General features: G+C 43.2%; 1 protein-coding gene across 1 annotated transcript in view; it reads left to right on the top strand.

The window, feature by feature from the left end:
* Positions 1–20,749, top strand: part of SMIM14 (small integral membrane protein 14) — a 67,763-nt gene that overhangs the window by 26,419 nt on the left and 20,595 nt on the right. Inside the window, exon 3 of the mRNA XM_005286364.5 lies at positions 18,914–18,962. Within this exon, the coding sequence (XP_005286421.1) occupies positions 18,914–18,962 (49 nt within the window). The remainder of the gene's footprint in view (positions 1–18,913; positions 18,963–20,749) is intronic.

Consider the following 20,749-nt stretch of genomic DNA (forward strand, 5'->3'; position numbering starts at 1 on the left):
GTGAAAGTCAAGGAGCTCAGACAAGCGTATCAAAAAACAAAGGAGGCAAACGGTCGCTCCGGGTCAGAGCCGCGGACATGCCGCTTCTACGCCGAGCTGCATGCAATTCTAGGGGGGGCCGCCACCACTACCCCACCTGTGATCGTGGATTCTGGGTCGGGGATACTCTCATCAGCGACGCCTGAGGATTCTGCCGATGGGGGAGAGGAGGAGGAGGAGGATGAGCTTGCAGAGAGCACACAGCACTCCGTTCTCCCCAACAGCCAGGATCTTTTTCTCACCCTGACTGAAGTACCCTCCCAAGCCTACCCAAGACTCTGACCCCATGGAAGGGACCTCAGGTGAGTTTACCGTTTAAAATATAAAACTTGTTTTAAAAGCAAACGGTTTTTAATGATTACTTTGCCCTGAGGACTTGGGATGCATTCGCGGTCAGTTCAGCTACTGGAAAAGTCTGTTAACGTGTCTGGGGATGGAGCGGAAATCCTCCAGGAACATCTCCATGAAGCTCTCCTGGAGGTACTCCAAAAGCCTTGCCACAAGGTTTCTGGGCAGTGCATCCTTATTCCGTCCTCCATGGTAGGACACTTGACCACGCCATGCTTGCAGCAAGTAATCTGGTATCATTGCCTGACAAAGCCTGGCAGCGTATGGTCCCGGTGTTTGCTGGCATTCAAGCAACATCCGTTCTTTATCTTGTTGTGTAATCCTCAGGAGAGTGATATCACTCCTGGTAACCTGGTTGAAATACGGGAACTTAATTAAGGGGACAGAGGTGGCCGTTCCTACTGGGATGTTTGCCTGTGGCGGAAAATAAATCCTTCCCTGCAGTTAGCCAAGCGCAGATGGGAAATTGGCCCCTGAGCTTTTCGCGTTTGGCTAGCAGGGATCTTTCCTGTTACCAGCCACGCGGTGGGGGGAGGGGTACCATGATCATCCCAGAGAATTCATGGCGGGAGGGGGGCGGCGGGAGGGGGGTGGTTAGTTTGGTGCCTGCAGGGATCTTCCCTGATACCAGCCACGCGGTGGGGGGGAGGGGTACAGCAATCATCCCAGAGAATTCATGGCGGGGGGGGGGTTAGTTTGTTTTCTGCTGCTGCTGAATGTTAACAGAAAAACCGCAGCACTCTACAGGCTATGCTTGGTATGTGGGAAAGGAGGGCGCAGAAGCTGTAAGACAATGGCTTACCATGGCCGCATGCAAGCCGAATTCTGTTGCCCAGACCTGTGATCTCTAGCAGCAAAGCCACAGGCACTCAGCATTAAGAGGCAAAATGCGACCTTGCACAGAAATCACATGTGCTATGTAATGTGAATAGTGTTGGTCACCGTGAAAGAGTATAAGCATTGTTCTGCAAAATGTAGCTTTTTAAACAATTCTCTCTTTTTTCCCCTCCCTACAGCAGCTGCAAATTCCTCAAGCCTCCCTCCTCCATCCCGAAGGTTATCACAGATAAGGCGTCGTAAGAAGAGAACGCGAGACAAGATGTTTTCTGAAATTATGGAATCCAGCTGCAGTGACAGAGCTCATCTGAATGAGTGGAAGGAAACAGTTTCAAAGTATAGGAAAGAAGCCAGTGAACGTGAGGACAGGAGGGACCAACGTGAGGACAGGAGGGACCAACGTGAGGACAGGAGGGACGCTCGAGATGAGAGGTGGTGGCAGGAAGATCAGAGGAGGCAGGATGCAATGCTGGGGCTGCTGCGTGAGCAAACAGACATGCTCCGGCGTCTGGTGGAGCTTCAGGAACGGCTGCTGGAAAACAGACTGCCGCTTCAGCCCCTGTTCCACCCTCCCCCTTCCCCATGTTCCGTATCCTCCTCACCCAGACGTGTAAGAACGCGGGGGAGGAGGCTCCGTACACCTTCCCATTCCACCCCAGTAGACAGCCCAAGCAAAAGGCTGTCATTTTTTTAACCTTTTCTTAGTGGCTTTTTCCTTCCCAGCAATCCTCCTCCCAAATACCACCCGGGTTCCCTCCCTCTTTTTCTAATCTATTAATAAAGAATAAATGATTTTTAAATGATAGTGACTTTATTTGGTTTGAAAGAAAGCTGGGGGAAGGGGGAGGGTGGGTTCCTTACAGAAAATCAGTCAATAAAGGGGGCAGGTATTCATGAAGGAGAAACAAACAGATATTTCACACTGTAGCCTGGCCAGTCATGAAACTGTTTTTTAAAGCTTCTCTGATGCACAGCACTTCCTGGTGTGCTCTTCTAATCGCCCTGGTGTCTGGCTGCGCGTAATCAGCAGCCAGGCGATTTGCCTCAGCCTCCCACCCCGCCATAAAGGTCTCCCCCTTACTTTCACAGAGATTGTGGAGCACACAGCAAGCAGAAATAACAATGGGGAGATTTCTTTGGCTGAGGTCAGAGTGAGTCAATAATGATCGCCAGCGACCTTTTAAACGGCCAAATGCACATTCTACCACCATTCTGCACTTGCTTAGCCTGTAGTTAAACAGCTCCTGACTCCTGTCCAGGCTGCCTGTGTACGGCTTCATGAGCCATGGCATTAAGGGGTAGGCTGGGTCCCCAAGAATAACTATTGGCATTTCAACATCCCCAACGGTTATTTTCTGGTCCGGAAAGTAAGTCCCTTGCTGCAGCCCTTTTAAACAGAGTAGTGTTCCTGAAGACGCGAGCGTCATGAACCCTTCCCGCCCAGCCCGCGTTGATGTTGGTGAAACGTCCCTTGTGATCCACAAGTGCTTGCAGCACCATTGAAAAGTACCCCTTGCGGTTTATGTACTCGGTGGCTTGGTGCTCCGGTGCCAAGATAGGGATATGGGTTCCGTCTATCGCCCCACCACAGTTAGGGAATCCCATTGCAGCAAAACCATCCACTATGGCCTGCACATTTCCCAGAGTCACTAACTTTCGTAGCAGCACCTGAGTGATTGCTTTGGCTACTTGCATCACAGCAGCCCCCACAGTAGATTTGCCCACTCCAAATTGATTCCCGACTGACCGGTAGCTGTCTGGCGTTGCAAGCTTCCACAGGGCTATCGCCACGCGCTTCTCAACTGTGAGGGCTGCTCTCATCTTGGTATTCTGGCGTTTCAGGGCAGGGGACAGCAAGTCACAAAGTTCCATGAAAGTGCCCTTACGCATGCGAAAGTTCCGCAGCCACTGGGAATCGTCCCACACCTGCAACACTATGCGGTCCCACCAGTCTGTGCTTGTTTCCCTTGCCCAGAATCGGCGTTCCATGGATAGAATCTGCCCCATTAACAACATGATCTCCAAAGCACCGGGGCCCGCGGTTTCACAGAATTCTGTATCCGTGTCCGTGTCCATGTCCATGTCAATGTCCTCATCATGCTTGTCGCTGCGCTGCTGCCGCCGCTGCCTCCTCGCCTCGTTTTTCTGGTCCTGGCTGAGCATAAACTCCACGAGAACGCACGAGGTGTTTACAATGTTCATGACTGCTGTCTTGAGCTCAGCGGGCTCCATGCTTGCCATGGTATGGAGTCTGCAGTGTTCACCCACCCAGGAAAAAAGGCGCGAAATGGTTGTCTGCCGTCCGTTGCTTTCATGCAGGGAGGGAGGGAGGGAGGAGGGAGGGAGGAGGTGAGGCTGTACCCAGAACCACCTGCGACGATGTTTTTTGTCCCATCAGGCACTGGGATCTTAACCCAGAATTCCAATGGGCGCGGGAGACTGCAGGAACTATGGGATAGATATGGGATAGCTACCCACAGTGCAACGCTGCAGAAATCGACGCTAGCCCCGGTACTTGGACGCACACCACCGAATTAATGTGCTTAGTGTGGCCGCATACATTTCGACTTTATACAACCTGTTTTTCAAATTCGAATTATATAAATTCGGATTAATCCCGTAGTGTAGACATACCCTTTAGTGTCCATCCTCTCACCTCTTCCTATCCCTGTTCTGACCCTTCCTGCAGGCTCCCACCACAGCTGGCTGTTGCAGCCTGGTGAGTCTTCCTCCAGAGGGGATTTAGTACTTAAAAGTGAAAAAGCCTTCCAGCCTGCCAGACCTATTACCACACTGAAACTGTTAAAGAGCCATTCAAGTGGTAATTAAGCCATTTAACAGGCATTTGCCAACCCCCAGGTATATACTGTCAGTTTCTGAATTTACTGATAAATGGTTAGTCTGCACTGGCAATACTAAAAAACCCACCTCCACGAGGCTAGTCTACACTGGCGCTTTACAGCAGTGAAACTTGTTGTGCTGGGGAGGAGGGAGTGGAGGGGAGGAGTGTTTTTTCACCCCCCTGAGCGAGAAAGTTGCAGCGCTGTAAATTGCCAGTGTAAACAAGCCCAAAAACAGTTGTGCATGACTGCAATATTTACTCAGAACCTGTTAGTCTACAGGACCTTAGTTTAAAATTTGCTTTAAAAATATTTCATTAGTGTGTTGCTGAAGATTATAAAATCCTTGCATAGATTTTTAGATGCACAATCTGAGTATTCACCTTTAGCCTTAAATGCTTGGATCTTCAGACATATTGTTTTTTTTAAATAAATCCTTCAAAAGACCACCCTTATCTAAAATACACATGCAAGCCCGGGCTGCTGTCGGGCATAGGAGCACCAGTTTAATAATACTACATAGGCCCCCATAAATCCTAAGGACAGCCCTGTGAGTTACTCTTCTATGGCCCAGTCCTGCATAGTTGAAATAAATGGAAATTTTGCCAATAGCTTCAAAATGACCAGGAGCGGGCCCAAGGGACTCATTTTTCAGAGATGCTGAGCACTCACAGCTTCTTTGGAGTTCTGGGTGCCCAATGCCTCTGAAAATCACGGCCTAATTTAATGCAGTTGTTAGCTCCCTCAACTAATTTGAAGCCAGTGGGAGCTGAGGGTACTCAGTATTTTACAGGAGACATTCAGTATCTTGTAGGATTGGACCCTCAGTGTGAAAGCTTTTTATCGTGGAAAGATACCCAAATTCACTGAGTTATTTCTGGTTTTTCTGTGTTGTAGTCACAAAATGTCTGGCTGTACGGCATTTGTCTTAATTCTTGAAAATGTGCAATATACCTTGTTAGCGTCCATAGGTGTATTTACAGAGACATTACAAAGATTCCCAGGCAAACACTACATTAAAATGGAATTAAGATTGGGAGTACATGTGGTGAAGTCCCAAATCATTCAGTTATGAATGTTTCAGACACCTCTGGCCATTCAGATTTGCCCTTTACTCTTAACCCAGACCATTTTAGAATCTTATTATATACATTGGTGTAGTCTGAAATAGTATCCAACATACCTGTGTGTCTTGGCGGACAGGCCTGGTGCAAAAAGCACAAAATTTAAAAAAGGTGATTAAAATAGAACTACACTCCTTGTTGCAAATACTTTTAAAGTTTTTAAAGATGTCACAGCACTTAAACCTGATTTAAACAACCACTCAAGCAGCCAACAAAGACTGCTTACTTATCTGTAATTAAAAGTGGATCAGAATTGCATGCATCACATTTGCGATATCTGGAGATGGTCTCTTAAGGTGCGGAAACTTGTACAAGTTTCATTATAACTTCTTGCACTGGATTCTGTGATATCACCTCTCACATCTGCTAGCCTGGAACACTTTTCTCAGCCAGCCTCGTGGGACAGTAGCAGTGCTGTCTCATGCTTCTGCTCACATCCTTCTCCCAAGCATTTACAAATCTGGACCCACTCTCTTCTCCATGTAAAAATCTGTGGATGCACAGGACTCCCAGCCAGTGCTTTGGCTTTGAATACTGGATTGCTTTCAGCATCTTTGAAAATTGATTTAAGAGAAACCTTTTAAAAAACCAGTAAAGAGTTGTTAGCGGAATATGGATATGTTTCCACACATCACTTTTGAGTCCAGGGAAAACTGGGGTGAGTAAGGTGTCAGTGCATATAAGTTCCACTCTTACCACCTAGGACAGTCTTTTGTGCTTAGTTATTGCTCTCTACTTTCAGTTCAAAAGCATAACTAAATTAAGATTTAGGAAGTGCGGAGTCCTATGGTAGTAGTTCTATAATTTCGATGTCAATAGGTATTGCTGCTCCAGTTAATGTACCTGCTTGCTGTATTGCAAACTAAGGATACCTTGGAGCACAGCCACAGTAAACTTTAAGGATTAATACCTCTTACCATGTTATGTGTTTCTTGTTTTTATAGCAAATATCAACCCTACAAAATTAATGGAAAATAACATCTCCAAAATCCCATTTGCCTCAATACATTTATTAGTCAGTGGCAACTTATGAAGATAATGACTGTGTTCAGCTCTTCTTTGACTACCATGAACCATGCTTTTAGTAGATATTCCAGCTAAGACAGAGTGAATTGAATCAAGTGATTAAATGTCAAGCCAGTCAACCAAGCAGCTAATACCAGTGTTTACAATTATTGGATGTTGTCATACACACAGGGCTACAATTACATTTTCATCCCCTCTTTGTTGAATTAAAAAAATTATCTATTTTGTTCTTGTCTGTATTTTTGCAAGGTTTTATATATATATAGGAATAGATTCTTCTGATGTTGTAGAAGATTTTAAGGCCAAATAATATCTAGCTCTTAGACTGTGCTTTCCATCACTAGATCTCAAAGTGCTTTACAAAAGAGGTCAGTATCATTATCTCCATTTTTGGGAAAGTGAGCCACAGAGAGGGGAGTGACTTTCCCACCTCAGGTGTGTCTATTTACCTGGTTTTGCATGCTTGAAGAGGGAAAAGGCAGGTGGCTTTCTGCCCCTTCTCTACTGCCTCCAAATTCTGGGGGCAGCCAGGGTCTTGTTTGGCTTTCAGCATAAGTTTTAGAGCATTCTCAGGGTTGTTCTACCTTATGCTGGCCTATATGGTCCCTATGGGGCTGTTCTGGCAGGATTGATAGAGCACATTGCCCTTGTACGCTGGCTTGCTCTCAACACACTACCTGTGCCAACGGAGTTAAGAGCAGGTAAGGTAGAGCTAGCTGTGTGGACTTCATGCTACTCAGGGATTACCATATCCAAGCCCTCTTTAAGTCGGCTTTCCATTGGTGCAAAGGGGACAGAGCAGAGGCCAAGATCTGCAAAAGAATATATTTCTATTTATACTCCTTAGAAGGAGACCAGAGGTTGGGGGAAGCTGAAGAAAAATTAAGGAAGCATTTTCCTTTCCCTTCCTGTGGACCTGCAGGAAGCAACAAGCTCCAATGACGCTTAGGAAGCTTGTCAGACCACCTCACAAACCTTAGGAGGCCTTATGGGGTCACCCCTGACTCTCACTGAGCCTTAGACTCATTAGGGACCTACATCCTCCTCTAAGCATTAGGTGGCTCAGAATGACCACACAAGCGCTAACGAGCAATCTCAGGCTCTGTCTACACTTCAAGTGCTGCAACAGCACAACTGTAGCCGTGCCACTGCAGCGCTGTAGTGAAGACACTTGCTACAGTGATACAAGTATTTTTTTCCATAGCTTTAGTAAATCTGTCCCCTGAAGAGGCAATAGCTAGGTAGGTGTAAGAATTCTTCCATCGACCTAGCTGTGTCTACGGGGATTAGGTTGACCTAACTGAGTCAGGCAAGGAGTGAAATTATTCACAGCCATGAGCAATGTAGCCAGGTCAACCTAAACTTTAGGTGTAGACCAGGCCTAATATTCACAGAGAGGATGTCATTAGCCATCTTTGACTATGGGGTTGGGACCCTGGTGGCCCTCCTAAGGTAGTGTGAGCCACAAGGGAACAACAGAGGGCCTGAACCCGCAAGGTGCTGGGTGCCCCCTGAGTGCTCTCTGTTTGCATTGACTTCCAGCCCTCTTGAGTTCAGTTGGATTAAGGGTTCTGTCACCATGCAGGAGTGAGCCCATAAAATGTATAATGAAAATAGTGGTAGCTAAGTGATATCTAAAACAAGCAAAATACATGTGAACAAATCCAGTCAGTTCTAGATCAAACAGTCCAAGTGGAGGCAGATTTCTAAGCAGGTAAAAGTGAATTATAGCTGTGTCTGTCTCGGGGAGACCACTTTTCCCATAAGAGAGTTTAATTTGAAAGTTCAAGACAGCTGTCATTCTTTCCATCTCCCAATTCTGAGCCTTACACTATGCTGATTAAATAGTAATAATAGTAATTTCTCTGTGATCACTCATGACTACCCCGAGTTGAAATGTGTTTACATTGTTTGACCATTTTATTAAAAGTAGAAGAGAGACTATTGATTGTACATTGAAAATTTCAGTAACTCTGTGTCCTAGGAGTAGTTATAATCTGTATGTTATATTGTGGCAGGACTGTTTTTGATCATCCGAACCTTTGTCTGCCTCTTTTCCTTTTACTGATAAAAAGAAATCATACTGTATCTCTAGTGCCACCAAGTGACTACTCAGTCAGTTAAACTATGGGTCATTAAGGTTTTGATCCTTCAAAACCATCTGCCTGGAAATGCAGCTGTAGGTGTCACCCCGTGTGGGTCACTTTGCAGAATAGAGCCCTTCCATTATTTGGTCCAAAAAACATGCATGTTCTTTGTTGGAATGTTAGACATAAGTCTGGTAGTTCCCTCTCAAGATCTGCTTTTGTTGTTCAATGTTATCCGAGGCAGTCTTATTATTATGATCATTTCTGGTCTCTCCGATTTGTTGTCTATTATTCCGTGCAGCCAGAGGCATTGTGGGACCTCCCTGCTAGGTTCAGCTTGAATGATGGAGGTGTGAAGGTCTCTTCCCCTGACTTTTGTATTGATACCTTGCTCTGCTGCTTCACTCCTTTCTGTGTTCACTAACAGCAGGGTACTGGTGACATCCTAATCTCCCAGCAAAGCAATACAATATAGAAACAATATAGGCTATGAAGTTGGGGGGAGGAGAAAAGGGGGACTGGTATGACTGAGGGGAGAGATAAAGGGAGGAGCAATTCCTTGCCTGGAAGACAACCATCTCCTCTCTGCTGAACTGTTTCTCTTCTGCATTCCCCTCCATATTATTTCTGACCCTTCAATAATAAAATGAGCATAATGTTTCTGTGACAGGTTCCCCCCAAGGTGCCACTTGGGACTGGCGTGCCACTGAGCCCGCCTGACCCACCAGCCTGGGTTCCCTTCACACTGTACTGCTATGCAGCCTGTCAAGCCCTTCCCCAGGCTTCAGACTGCACTTTGCCAGCACACATACAGATAGGGACACACCCACACACATGCTGAGATCAGCTCTGCATGGGAAGGCTCAGCTAAGGAACTGCCAGTACTCAAGTGCACACCCCCTCTGGAGGGTAAACTCAAAATTATACCATCTTGTGCTGCACAGAGAACTGTACAGCACAAGCTCATAAAATTTTCCCCCTCCCTCAATGTGAAGAGAGATATGCAACAGCTTTCTGCCCCAAGTATGGTTTCCAAACACTGGTTTTAGACAAAACAAAAACAAGTTAATTAACTACAAAAGATAAATTTGAAGTGATAGCAAACAGATCAAAGCAGATTACTGAGCAAATAAAACAAACACTCAAACTAAGCTTAAGGTACTAAGGAAAATTTTCACCCTAAATGTTGTTTTAGGCAGATTGCAGAGATTCTTAAAAACCAGCTGCATTGGCCTGCAGCTTGAAACTTCAGATATTTCATCCACAGGCTAGACACCCTTCCAGCCTGGGCTCAGCAATTCTCTTCCCCTCAGTCTTATGTTTCTTAGATATTTCCAGCAGTCATCCTGGGCGGGGATTCAGTGAAGAATGAACCTCGATTATGTCACTCTCCTGCCTTAAATAGGTTTTACATATGGCGGCAATCCTTTGTCTTCCAGTGTGATTCCCACCCCCAACCAGTGGAAAAATACTAATTTTATCATGGAGTCTAGTGTCAGGTGACTTGATCCATGAACCTTGCAGCCATAACTCAGTCTATTTGCAGTGTCCAAGGAAGGCTTTCCAGGAAGGTGGGAGATTAGCATCTTCAAAGACCTATTGTTTTTCCCAATAGCCCTTTCCAGTCAGCAATCTAGACCAATTGCCATCTGTCTAGTTGGTGTTCCCCAGGTATAAACACATTGGAATAGGTGCATAGACAATATTCCTAACTTCATATACAAAAATGATACATGCATACAAATATGATAATCATATTCAGTAAATCATAACCTTTCCAATGATATCTCACATGCCCCATCGTGCATAAAATACATCTTAGTTATGCCATTATTGTATTATAACAATATTTCTATAAATAATATGGGGCGTAGTGTCACAATTTCCTCCTCTGATCACCACCATTCCCCCTCCTCCTACCTGGATGGTATGATGATGGTTCTAGATTCTGAGGTATGCTTTAAAATCCAAGTATTCTGTCCCAAAAGGCGCCAAACACCCCCCTTCTCTTGTTGTCAATGGGAGAGTGTGATAGGTTGGATCACAGAAACCCCCTTGGGGCTGCCAACTGATGTGCCAAGACTACTTCTGCCCCTGCTTTCCTGCCCTGGCAGCTTGGGACTTCAACTGCCTGGTTTGAGCCAGACCAGCTAGTCTGCTGCAGACCCAAACCCAGGTCTGAACCTCAAGCTGCAGACTTAACTGAAAGCAACTTAAGAAGTGTTCCTGTCTTTAACACTCAGATGCCCAACTCCCAATGGGGTCCAAACCCAAATAAATTCGTTTTACTCTATATAAAGCTTATGCAGGGTAAACTCATAAATTGTTTGCCCTCTATAACACTGATAGAGAGAGATGCACAGCTGTTTGCCCCTCCCCCCCAGGTATTAATACATACTCTGGGTTAATTAATAAGTAAAAAGTTATTTTATTAAATACAAAAAGTAGGATTTTAAGTGGTTCCAAGTAATACCAGACAGAACAAAGTGAATTACCAAGCAAAATAAAATAAAACATGCAAGCCTATGCCTAATCCAGTAAGAAAACTGAATACAGATAAAATATCACCCTCAGAGATGTTTCAATAAGCTTCTAGCACAAACTGGATGCCTTCCTAGTCTGGGCACAATCCTTTCCCCTGGTACAGCCCTTGTTCTAGCTCAGGGGGTAGCTAGGGAATTTCTCATGATTGCAGCCCCCTTTGTTCTGTTCCACCCCTTTATATAGCTTTGGTACAAGGCAGGAATCTTTTATGTCTCTGGGTCCCCCCTTCCTCCCCTACTCAATGGAAAAACACCAGGTTAAAGATGGATTCCAGTTCAGGTGACATGATCACATGTCACTGTAAGACTTCATTACCCACTTGCCAGCACACACATATACAGGAAGACTTACAAGTAAAACAGAACCATCTACAGACAATTGTCCTGGTTAATGGGAGGCATCAAGATTCCAAACCACCATTAATGGCCTACACTTTGCATAATTACAATAGGTGCTCAGAGTTATATGTAATATTTCTAGTTTCAGATACAAGAATGATACATTTATACAAATAGGATGAACACACTCAGTAGATTATAAGCTTTGTAATGATACCTTACAAGAGACCTTATGAATGATACCTTACAAGAGACCCATGAAGCATATTCCAGTTACATTATATTCACACTCATTAGCATATTTTCATAAAATCATATGGAGTGCAACGTCACAGAGAGGATTGGACTCCATTTTTTTTTACTCTGTCCTCATACCTCCAACTATTATTCTATCCTCATCTTTCCACTTGCTTAAAGCGTATGTGGGAGCGTGGGGTGTTTTAGTTTCTCTTTGCCTATTTCTCCCAAGGAAGCTAATTTTATTTAAGGGACAATTTAATTCCATCAATACGCTCTCCCTCTCTTTCTCATTTATCTTGCCCACCTTGTAGGTGTCCGTTTCTGCATCTTTAAATATGAACTTGATGGATAGTACTAGGATTCGGTTTGCAACCTGGCTTGTACTCTGTGCTGGCCTATCAGACTGGCAGCAATTTATTTATCATGTTGTTTACTAAATTATTAATATCCTTTTGACAGAACAGATGCGGCTGCCCAACTAAACTAAAGCAGTGACTTCGTTATCCAGAAGCATCAGATTGCAATCAAGAGCATGCCATGCTGTTCTCATATTCTAGCATAATTGGAAAAACATGACGTTTATGATTGGGACAACAGAAATTTTTTGCCACAGTGCAGAGATTTTGCTTTTCTTGCAGAAAATGTTCACCCAGTATTAGCCATAATAATATATGCCTATCTCATAGAACTGGAAAGGACCTTGAAAGGTCATCAAGTCCAGTCCCCTGCCTTCACTAGCAGGACCAAGTACTGTCTCTGACCGTTCCCCTTCATCCCTAAATGACCCCCTCAAGGATTGAACTCACAACCCTGGGTTTAGCAGGCCAATGCTCAAACCACATTAAGGGGAGCAGCTACTGAGACCATTTTATTATTGTATTGTGGTAGCACTCAAAGGCCCCAAGTTTTGCGGTTTCATTGTGCTAAGAACTGTACAAACTCCTAGCAAAACTTAATACCTCTTGTAATAGGAGTAGTGGGACACATCCAGGTTTTCAGCATGCTTCTTGGACACAGTTAAAACATGGTAAGGATCTGTCTACATTCCAAGTTGAAACCTGCTTTAACTTTAACAGCCGGATTTTAACACTGCTGCATTAGCAGCGTGGACTGGGACTAAGAGAGGTGCATTTGGAAAAATGTAAGGAGTTGCTTGAAACATTAATCAGAGGGGTTCTTGTCTTCTGAACTGGTTGGTTTTACAAAGCCAAAAATATTCACTTGAGTCAGAGGGGAGGAGTGGGATCTTCCCACCTGATCTAGAAATACCTGCCTCTTCTTCCCACTCACCATGCCTTGGGGTTCCCATTTTAAATATTTCAATAGGTGGGTCATGTCCTCTTGTAATTCAACAACGGGGTAGGGAGTCATTTTTAAATCTTTGGTACTTTCACACTCCAAAATCTGCTTAAAATAAAGCAAACCCCAAAACTGACAGAGGAACTCTTCTTGTATGTTTGGATGGTGTTTTAGCTCATTTAGCCCTGGAAAGGGACATTTTAAAAAATGTACTTGGAAGGCGATAAAAAGGACATTATTAGGTTTAAAAAATATTTTTTACCTGTATTACCAGTAAGGCTTTAGATTATTGAAATTGAAAATTTGAAACTCTAACTTCTTCTTCACCCTTTCGGTTGGTTCCATTTTGCCTTTAACTCAATTTGGACAATAAAACGTTTCTGGTTCTTATGTACTAGTACAATGCTGCAACATTGGGGTGGCAGACACTAAACAGGAAACCTCTAAATCCAAACACAAAACACTGACATGAAAGAAAATAATAAAAGCACTTCTATTAATATTTGGTTTTGTAAGTTCTCCTTCTCCCAGCTCCTTCCTTTTTAAACAAAGCCTAACTGCTTAAACCCTAAACTATCTGACAGTGTCCTTTTTAGGGGTTTGATCCAAAGCCCGCTTTAATCAATAGAGAGATTCCCATGGACTTCAGTGGGCTGTGTATCAGGCCCTATGATTAAGATGCTAATCCTGAACTGAATTTATGTTTTTGAGAACGTGGAAGTCTCTCCACGGGAAAACAAATAAAAACAACACTAATATTCATTAATATTTTTATACCTTTGAGCATAAAATGTTATCCTATTTTAGAATTAACATCTGACTGTCCTCAAATCAAAACCACACCTCTCCCAGCACCATATCATTGAGATTCTCTTTCAGTTGAACTGCAGCTGAGCTACTTTATCTTCCTTTTCTAACTGAAGAATGGAATTCATTGGTGAAATCTGTATTTTAAAATAGAAAAATTAGTTTCATTTTTAAATATTGTTATCCCGTAAACCTTCACCCACAACTCCCCACCCCTTCAGACCAAAAAATGTAAGTACAGAAACTGTTCACAGACTCTGAGAATTGCTCCTCTTTCACATACGATACTTGAAATATACAATATTCAGAATTTCTAATAGTTACTGTGTCCCCTATGGAAGCAGTTAGCAGGAAATAGGCAGAGTTGGTAAGAGAAGAGGCATTCTGGTTCCAGTAAGAAGTTTTTTTAGCTTCCCCACTATTTAACTTACATATGCCTCCTGTAAGATATAGTGGAGTCTCTTTTTCTTTCATTTAGACCAGTGGTTCCCAAACTTGTTCCGCCACTTGTGCAGGGAAAGCCTGGAAGCCTGTGCCGCTTCCTGCAGCTCCCATTGGCCTGGAGCAGCAAACCGCGGCCACTGGGAGCCGCGATCGGCCGAACCTGCGGACGTGGCAGGTACACAAACCGGCCCGGCCTGCCAGAGGCTTTCCCTGCACAAGTGGCGGAACAAGTTTTGGAACCACTGATTTAGACTAATTTAATGACCGCAAGGGATAGGACTTGTATAGGGTTATACGGAATTAGAGCCAATCCTCCAGTTTAAACTGAGCAAAACCTGTTTTTCTTTACACCAATTAATTTCAAATAATCTGCTACTTTCTATCACAAGAGAACAATTTTTTTGCAAGTCACTTCATTGTTTTAAACAAACAAGTTACATAGCTCCATCGGTTATGTAGCCACATTTGAACTCACATTGAACAGGTTGCTGGAGTTTTTCACAAACTTGTGGGCAGTAAGGGAAAGAGGACATATACAATGTTCCAATAACAATTATAGGAGTGTGCATGATCTGTAGCTTCTTAAGAACTGATTCACGATGTGGGTAATCTTTTTTAGATAGGACCTTAAGCAACTCATGCGTCTTTAAAAAGAAAAACTCAAATGAAAGACTCAAATACTTGATTTTTTTGTTGCTCAATATGGATATAGCAGAGACTGTTAAAAAGTGAACTTCCTGCGGGCAGGGATTCATGTGAATCTATAAATTTGCATTACTATGTATTGTTTCCCATAGAGATTCATTTCACACAGCTCATAAGAAATATGCACTTTTTAGCACTTATCTCTTGCAAACAGGTGTTTCAGAACACAGTCTGAAATTTTTAAAGCTGCCTAAAGGACTTGGCATGTAAAACTGCCCAAAACTAAGGCTAGGTCTACACTACCATGGTAAGTTGACCTACACTACGCAACACCAGCTACGTGAATAACGTAGCTGGAGTCGATGTATCTTAGGTCGAGTTACTATGGGGTCTACACCGCGGGGGGTCAACGGGAGAAAATCTCCCATCAATTTACCTTACTCTTCTCATCGGGGGTAGAGTACAGGGGTCGACTGGAGAGCGATTTGCTGTCGATTTGGTGGGTCTACATTAGACCCGCTAAATCAACTGCCAGTGGATTGATCTCAGAGCATCGATCCCAGCTGTAATGTAGACCTGCCCTAAATGAGTATTGTGTGGCCAGATCTTCTGAAAATCAGCCAGAGTGTTATGACATCTTTACTCTTTAAGGGTTTATTAGTATATTTGTTTATGGATAAAACCGACCTTGTCCATGTATTCAACAAGAAAATATTTTTCAGTTATGTCACACAATTCTTCTAGTGCAGTGGTTTTCAACCTGTGGTCATGGACCCCTGAGGGTCTGCAGACTATGTCTGAGATTTCCAAAGGGGTCCATACCTCCATTAAAAAATGTGTAGGGGTCCGCACATGAAAAAAGGTTGAAAATCACTCTTCTAGTGACACTTACTTTAAGATAGATCAGTTACTCTGAATATTTCTGCCACTTGGCACTTCTATAGCTCCTTACATCAAAGGGCCTTAAAGTGTCTTTCAAATCTTAATGAATAAGCTTCACATGGTGGTTAAAATACCAATGGTCAGCCTGCACTAGAGCGCCCACCATTGCTACTGCTGCTGGCACTGCATTAGTGGTACAATGGAAAGAAATGGAGGGAGGGGGAAGTGCTAAAAACCATTTTAAGAACAGTGTAAAAACTATTCTGAACTGGGTAGGGTGTAACAAGGCCTGGATTAGTGCTTAGAGCAGGAGTAGATGACACCGTGTTCAAAACACCCATGGCCTTTAGCCGCTGTCTACACTAGACAGAGGAGCTGCCTGGGTGGTAGCAACGCTGGGAAATGTTAAAGGGGAAAGAGCTAGAATAGACAGGTGTTGACTGATATTTGTAAAAGTGGCCTCCCTGATTTGATTTTGCTTTGAGCTTCCCTCTAATACTGTTTCCATGTGAGCGGTAGCTAGATTAAGGGATGGCTTCAGTGGGAGCTTTTAAGTGCACAATAGCTGCAGGTGAGACTCATATGTAGGAAGGGGTGTGCATGGTTAGGAGGAGTCTCCATAAAATGTCTGCAGATTACGTAAATCAGAATAAAAATCCTCACATATTTTATTGTAATTTTCCACAGATTTCTTCTGTGCCCTGTATCAAAGTTGTGAATTTTGCTTACACCGTTGTCTTTATGTGGCAAGTAATTGGTACTACAGGTCCATGTTTATAACCATTGGGTAAAATTTTCAGAAGCGGCTAAGTCCCCCTAGAAGCCTAAATCCTATTGAATTTAAATGGGATTTAAGAGCGAAAGTGACGTAGGCACTTTTGAAAATTTTACCTATTTCTTTTTGCGTAACCATCAAAAAAAGATCTTTATTACAAGTACATGAAGAAATTGTTTGTTGTTGTTTATATGGGGAGGGTTTTGTGTATATTAAAGAATGTATGATGCATGCTAGTGAGTCTGTATTGGGGGAGGGATAGCTCAGTGGTTTGAGCATTGGCCTGCTAAACCCAGGGTTGTGAGTTCAATCCTTAAGGGGGCCACTTAGGGATCTGCAGCAAAATCAGTACTTGGTCCTGCTAGTGAAGGCAGGGGGCTGGACTGAATGACCTTTCAAGGTCCCTTCTTCCAGTTCTAGGAGATAGGATATCTCCATTATAAAAAAATATAAAAATGTATTATGTCTCAAAGGTCAAATTGTATATCTTTTGTCCATTTAATATGCTGGGATTGACCCACGAGTGCTGACCACCTGCAAACCCCATGGCCTCCAGTAGGGATTGTAAATGTTTAGCCCCTCCCTAAATCAAGCCCTTTTATGAATGGAATTTATCCACATCATTCACCTCTTTAAACCGTAGGTTCACCAATGTCCAATCCTTACAGTCCAGAATATTTCAGTAACAAAATATTCTAAGTCAGTATAATTTGGTAAGAGAAGTTCATCCTCTTATAAGGATGATCTGCAAAGGTTTGTAATAAAAATTGGGCTTGTGCCCTTCTTTGTGATATGTAAAGAAGGCCTGGAAGTAGGTTTGGTTTGCAGTGTTGTTTCTGGGGGTGAGGGTGTCTTCTATTCGATTTTTTTTTCTGCCTGTTTATTAGCCATAGAAACATCAGGAAAGTTAATTTTGGTTTTCCCTGGTTTTGCTGGAGGCCTTCTTGACAGTCTCATAGCATGTTTATTATGAGCTCGTAACACCTTCATTGAAGGAAGTGTTGTGATAAATCTTTAGTAAAGGTTTCCTTTCTCCAAAATGTTCATTAGTCATTGAAGTTAAATAGGTATAAACTGAGTTTTAAATGTTCTGACTAAAAAATCTCTTCCTTTCTCAATTGCTCAGCTTTTGCTGTCTTGGCCTTTGTGAAGTGTTGTGCTTTGTATAATACGTTATGTGCTTATAACAAAATGAGTGATTATACCTGCTACACCAATGTAAGGTAAAACTTGGGGGAAAGTGTGAGACTTCTGCACAAGCTACTAGATTTGTTTAATCATGAACAATTACACTTGTACTATTTAGTGTTTGTGTGTGTGTGCCTGTATTGATTAATACCCCAAAGTCATAGTGAGCATCCCATTGTGACAAGAAGAGATAGACGCTCCGATACTGCTATTAAAGCACGTCTTTGAAATTCAACATGGTGATTGTTTTGAGGCCAGAGACCTTTTGTTCATCCCAGGAATTTTTATGCAGATTTGCCTGAGTAAAAATTGCTTCTTGAAAATCACCATTTCCTATCTCCAGCCTGTGTTTTGCGAAATATAATTTTGGTAGTATGTCAGAATCCCTGAACATTCTAAGACCAGGTCCTCATTGCCCCTCGCGACGCCTGGGAAGAGAGAGAACATGGCAGCAGAATAGATGCCCAGTGATCAATCCCTGCCTCTGCGGTCATATCCTGCAAATGTGACATGAACCCCGGAACAGAAATAAACACCAATAATAATGGGGAACCAGGAGAACATGAGATTAAGACTCATTTATCATTAATGTTAATATTTCCCTTCACACCTTTTATAATTAATCAATATCTCATTTTCCACTGAGAGGTTGCACAAGCAGGAATAGAGCCCAACTCCCTAATAGGCTGGACACAAATCCCATTCTCTTAACCAGGCTGCTTCTCAAAACAAACCTGCGACATCTTTCTGCAGAATTGAAAGGCCAGGGTTCAACCTCTGCTAATGGGGCTGGTGATATAATAGAAAATGTTTCTGCATTTTTTTTTCTAAACCTAACAAACTAGGAAACTGTATACAAAATATACTTTCTTTAAAGAAAGTTATTAGGTTGAAAAATCAAGAATGCAAAAGATGGGAAATGCCAGAATTAAAGTGCAAATGCATTATTTTAGTATGATCACATATTAATAGATGATCACGTGGTATTTTAATGTAGCTTTTTAATCTGATTGTAACAGCACCCATCCATTATGAACCTCACAGTATATACAGGTTTATAAACTTGAACTTAAAAAATGTATTCAGACTTAAAACTTGTGTAACATACCAGGAATGTTGATAATGGAAGCAACAGTATTTTAGTCAGTCACCTTAAAGTACGTTGTATAAATAGTTATTTAGAAACCTCATAAATAACTAGGATTCTTCACATACCAAAAACCTGGTGTGAGGCAGCAATGTAGCAGTTACAATCTTTCTTATCAAAGATCTCTGATGGTTTCAGTTCAAAAATTCAACATAGTATTCCCTAATATTTTTTAAACTCTGTATAGATCCATTATGTTGAATAAGTTTAAACTATGCAATAATTCAGATCTGTCTTGCTACTTTTGAACAGCTGATCAGGTCCCTTTCCTAACGATGAGGTCTTTCTTTTTATTCATTTCAGTTGAGGCAATCCCAGTCATACTGCACAGACACAGAATGCCTTCAAGAATGTAAGTAACCGTGTTCTAACTGGAAGTGTATGAGATTAGGACTCCTGTGAAAGTCAAAATAAGTAGCAATAATTTAACTAAAATGAGATGTTGTATGGCCTGGATCTTTTTTTCTTTCTTGCAGAGTTGTGGTTTGAATTAATCTTTGTCAGTTTTAAATTAATGTATGTTATGGGCCACATCCTGGGCTGAGCAACCCTGAAACCCATTGGTGTCAATGTGAGTTGCAGGAGTGCAGCACCTTTCTCAATTTGTCCCCAAGTCTAATGGAATTTAGCCTAGTAACTTTCAGGGTTCAAACTTGACCTTCCTTGCACCTGCAAGGACCATGGTACTAAGTGGGATTCACCCCAGGCAGGAGAATCATGGATTTTCCAATACACAGAGGTTGTGCCAGGAGAGGGTGGTTTTAATGTCCACATGTAGCACTATGGGAGCCCTGCCAGCAAAGACTGCAGTGGGACTGTGCTGAATCAATACATCCCCTGAATGCCTGGGTCATGCCCCCTCCATGGCTAGTGCCATTCACTTGTAGGATTGTGCAGTCTCTTTGAATCACTGTGACCCCCCCCTCCACTCCAAGAAGAGTTTCCTTCACAGAAGGGCCTCTGCCAGCATCTGCCTGTGAGGGAATCTGATCCATTATGCACCGTATACACGGCAGGGGTTCTCAGGACAACTCTTGCAGGTGGCCGCTCTCACACTTCTTCCTAAAATATTGAATTACCTTTAGGAAATACAAATAAATATGCACATACACATGTCCAAATCATTGTAATTTATTTATTGCTAGTTAGTAAGTCTGCTGTGAAAAGTGATATTAACAACTTACAAGTATCACTTTTTACAGCAGATTTACTCAGCCCTAGGAAGTCTGGGGACAAATGAAGCCCTGGATGGGAGATCGGGGTAGGCAGCAGGGGCAATTGGGGAGGGCGGGTTGGCTGGGGAAAGCAGCGGGGGGCCAGAGCCTGAAGCCCCACAGCCGGAGCCCAGGGCTAGAGGCCAAAGCCTCACTACCAGAGCCTTCCTCCCTGCTGAAGACCAAATTCTGAGCCCCACCACCCCCACCAGCTGCCCAACTCTTGCTGGAAGCCCCAGCAACCAACACCAAGGCTGTGCATCCAGGAGCACCAGGGAGGGGGAGGAGCTGCTGCTCCCCCGCCTCCCCCCATCACACCCCAGTAGGCTATGGCCACAAGAAAAGCCCCTGGTGACTGCATTTGAGAAATGCTACACTAAAGTAGAGTGTGATGGCATTTCTCCCTGACTCAGTGGCCATTTCACTAATACAGCAGTGTTGAGGTGTATGTTCGCTTAAAATATGCTGTAAATTTCCTGTAAATAATAAGTGCACACTGACTGGACATCATCATGTTAACCAAATGGGATCAATTCAGACATGGAAGTGAATCTGTGTGGAGATTCCACTGAAGGTTTTGAGTGGCAGAGTGATCACCGCCTGGTAAAATTGAGCATTATGTTGTTACAGTTTGTAGTCCGGTAATACAAACATTATTGTCTGTGAATGCATTTGGAGGGGGAGTGAGCAGCAGTGGGCCAGGGAAGTGTAGTTAAAACAATAGAGTAAAATTTTCAAGAGCACCTAACTGAGGAGCCTAATTTAGGCTTTGAAAAGCATCTCATTTAGGACCCTAAGGCCCATTTTCTAAAGTAACTTAAGCCTTAGGAGCCTAAGTCTGACTGAAAGTCATCTTTGAAAATGGGCCTCAGGCTTCTAAATGACTAGATGCCTTAGGAAATTTTACCCCAAAGCTTGTTAATGC

This window comes from Chrysemys picta, chromosome 5, assembly GCF_011386835.1.
Source record: "Chrysemys picta bellii isolate R12L10 chromosome 5, ASM1138683v2, whole genome shotgun sequence".
NCBI lineage: Eukaryota > Metazoa > Chordata > Testudines > Emydidae > Chrysemys > Chrysemys picta.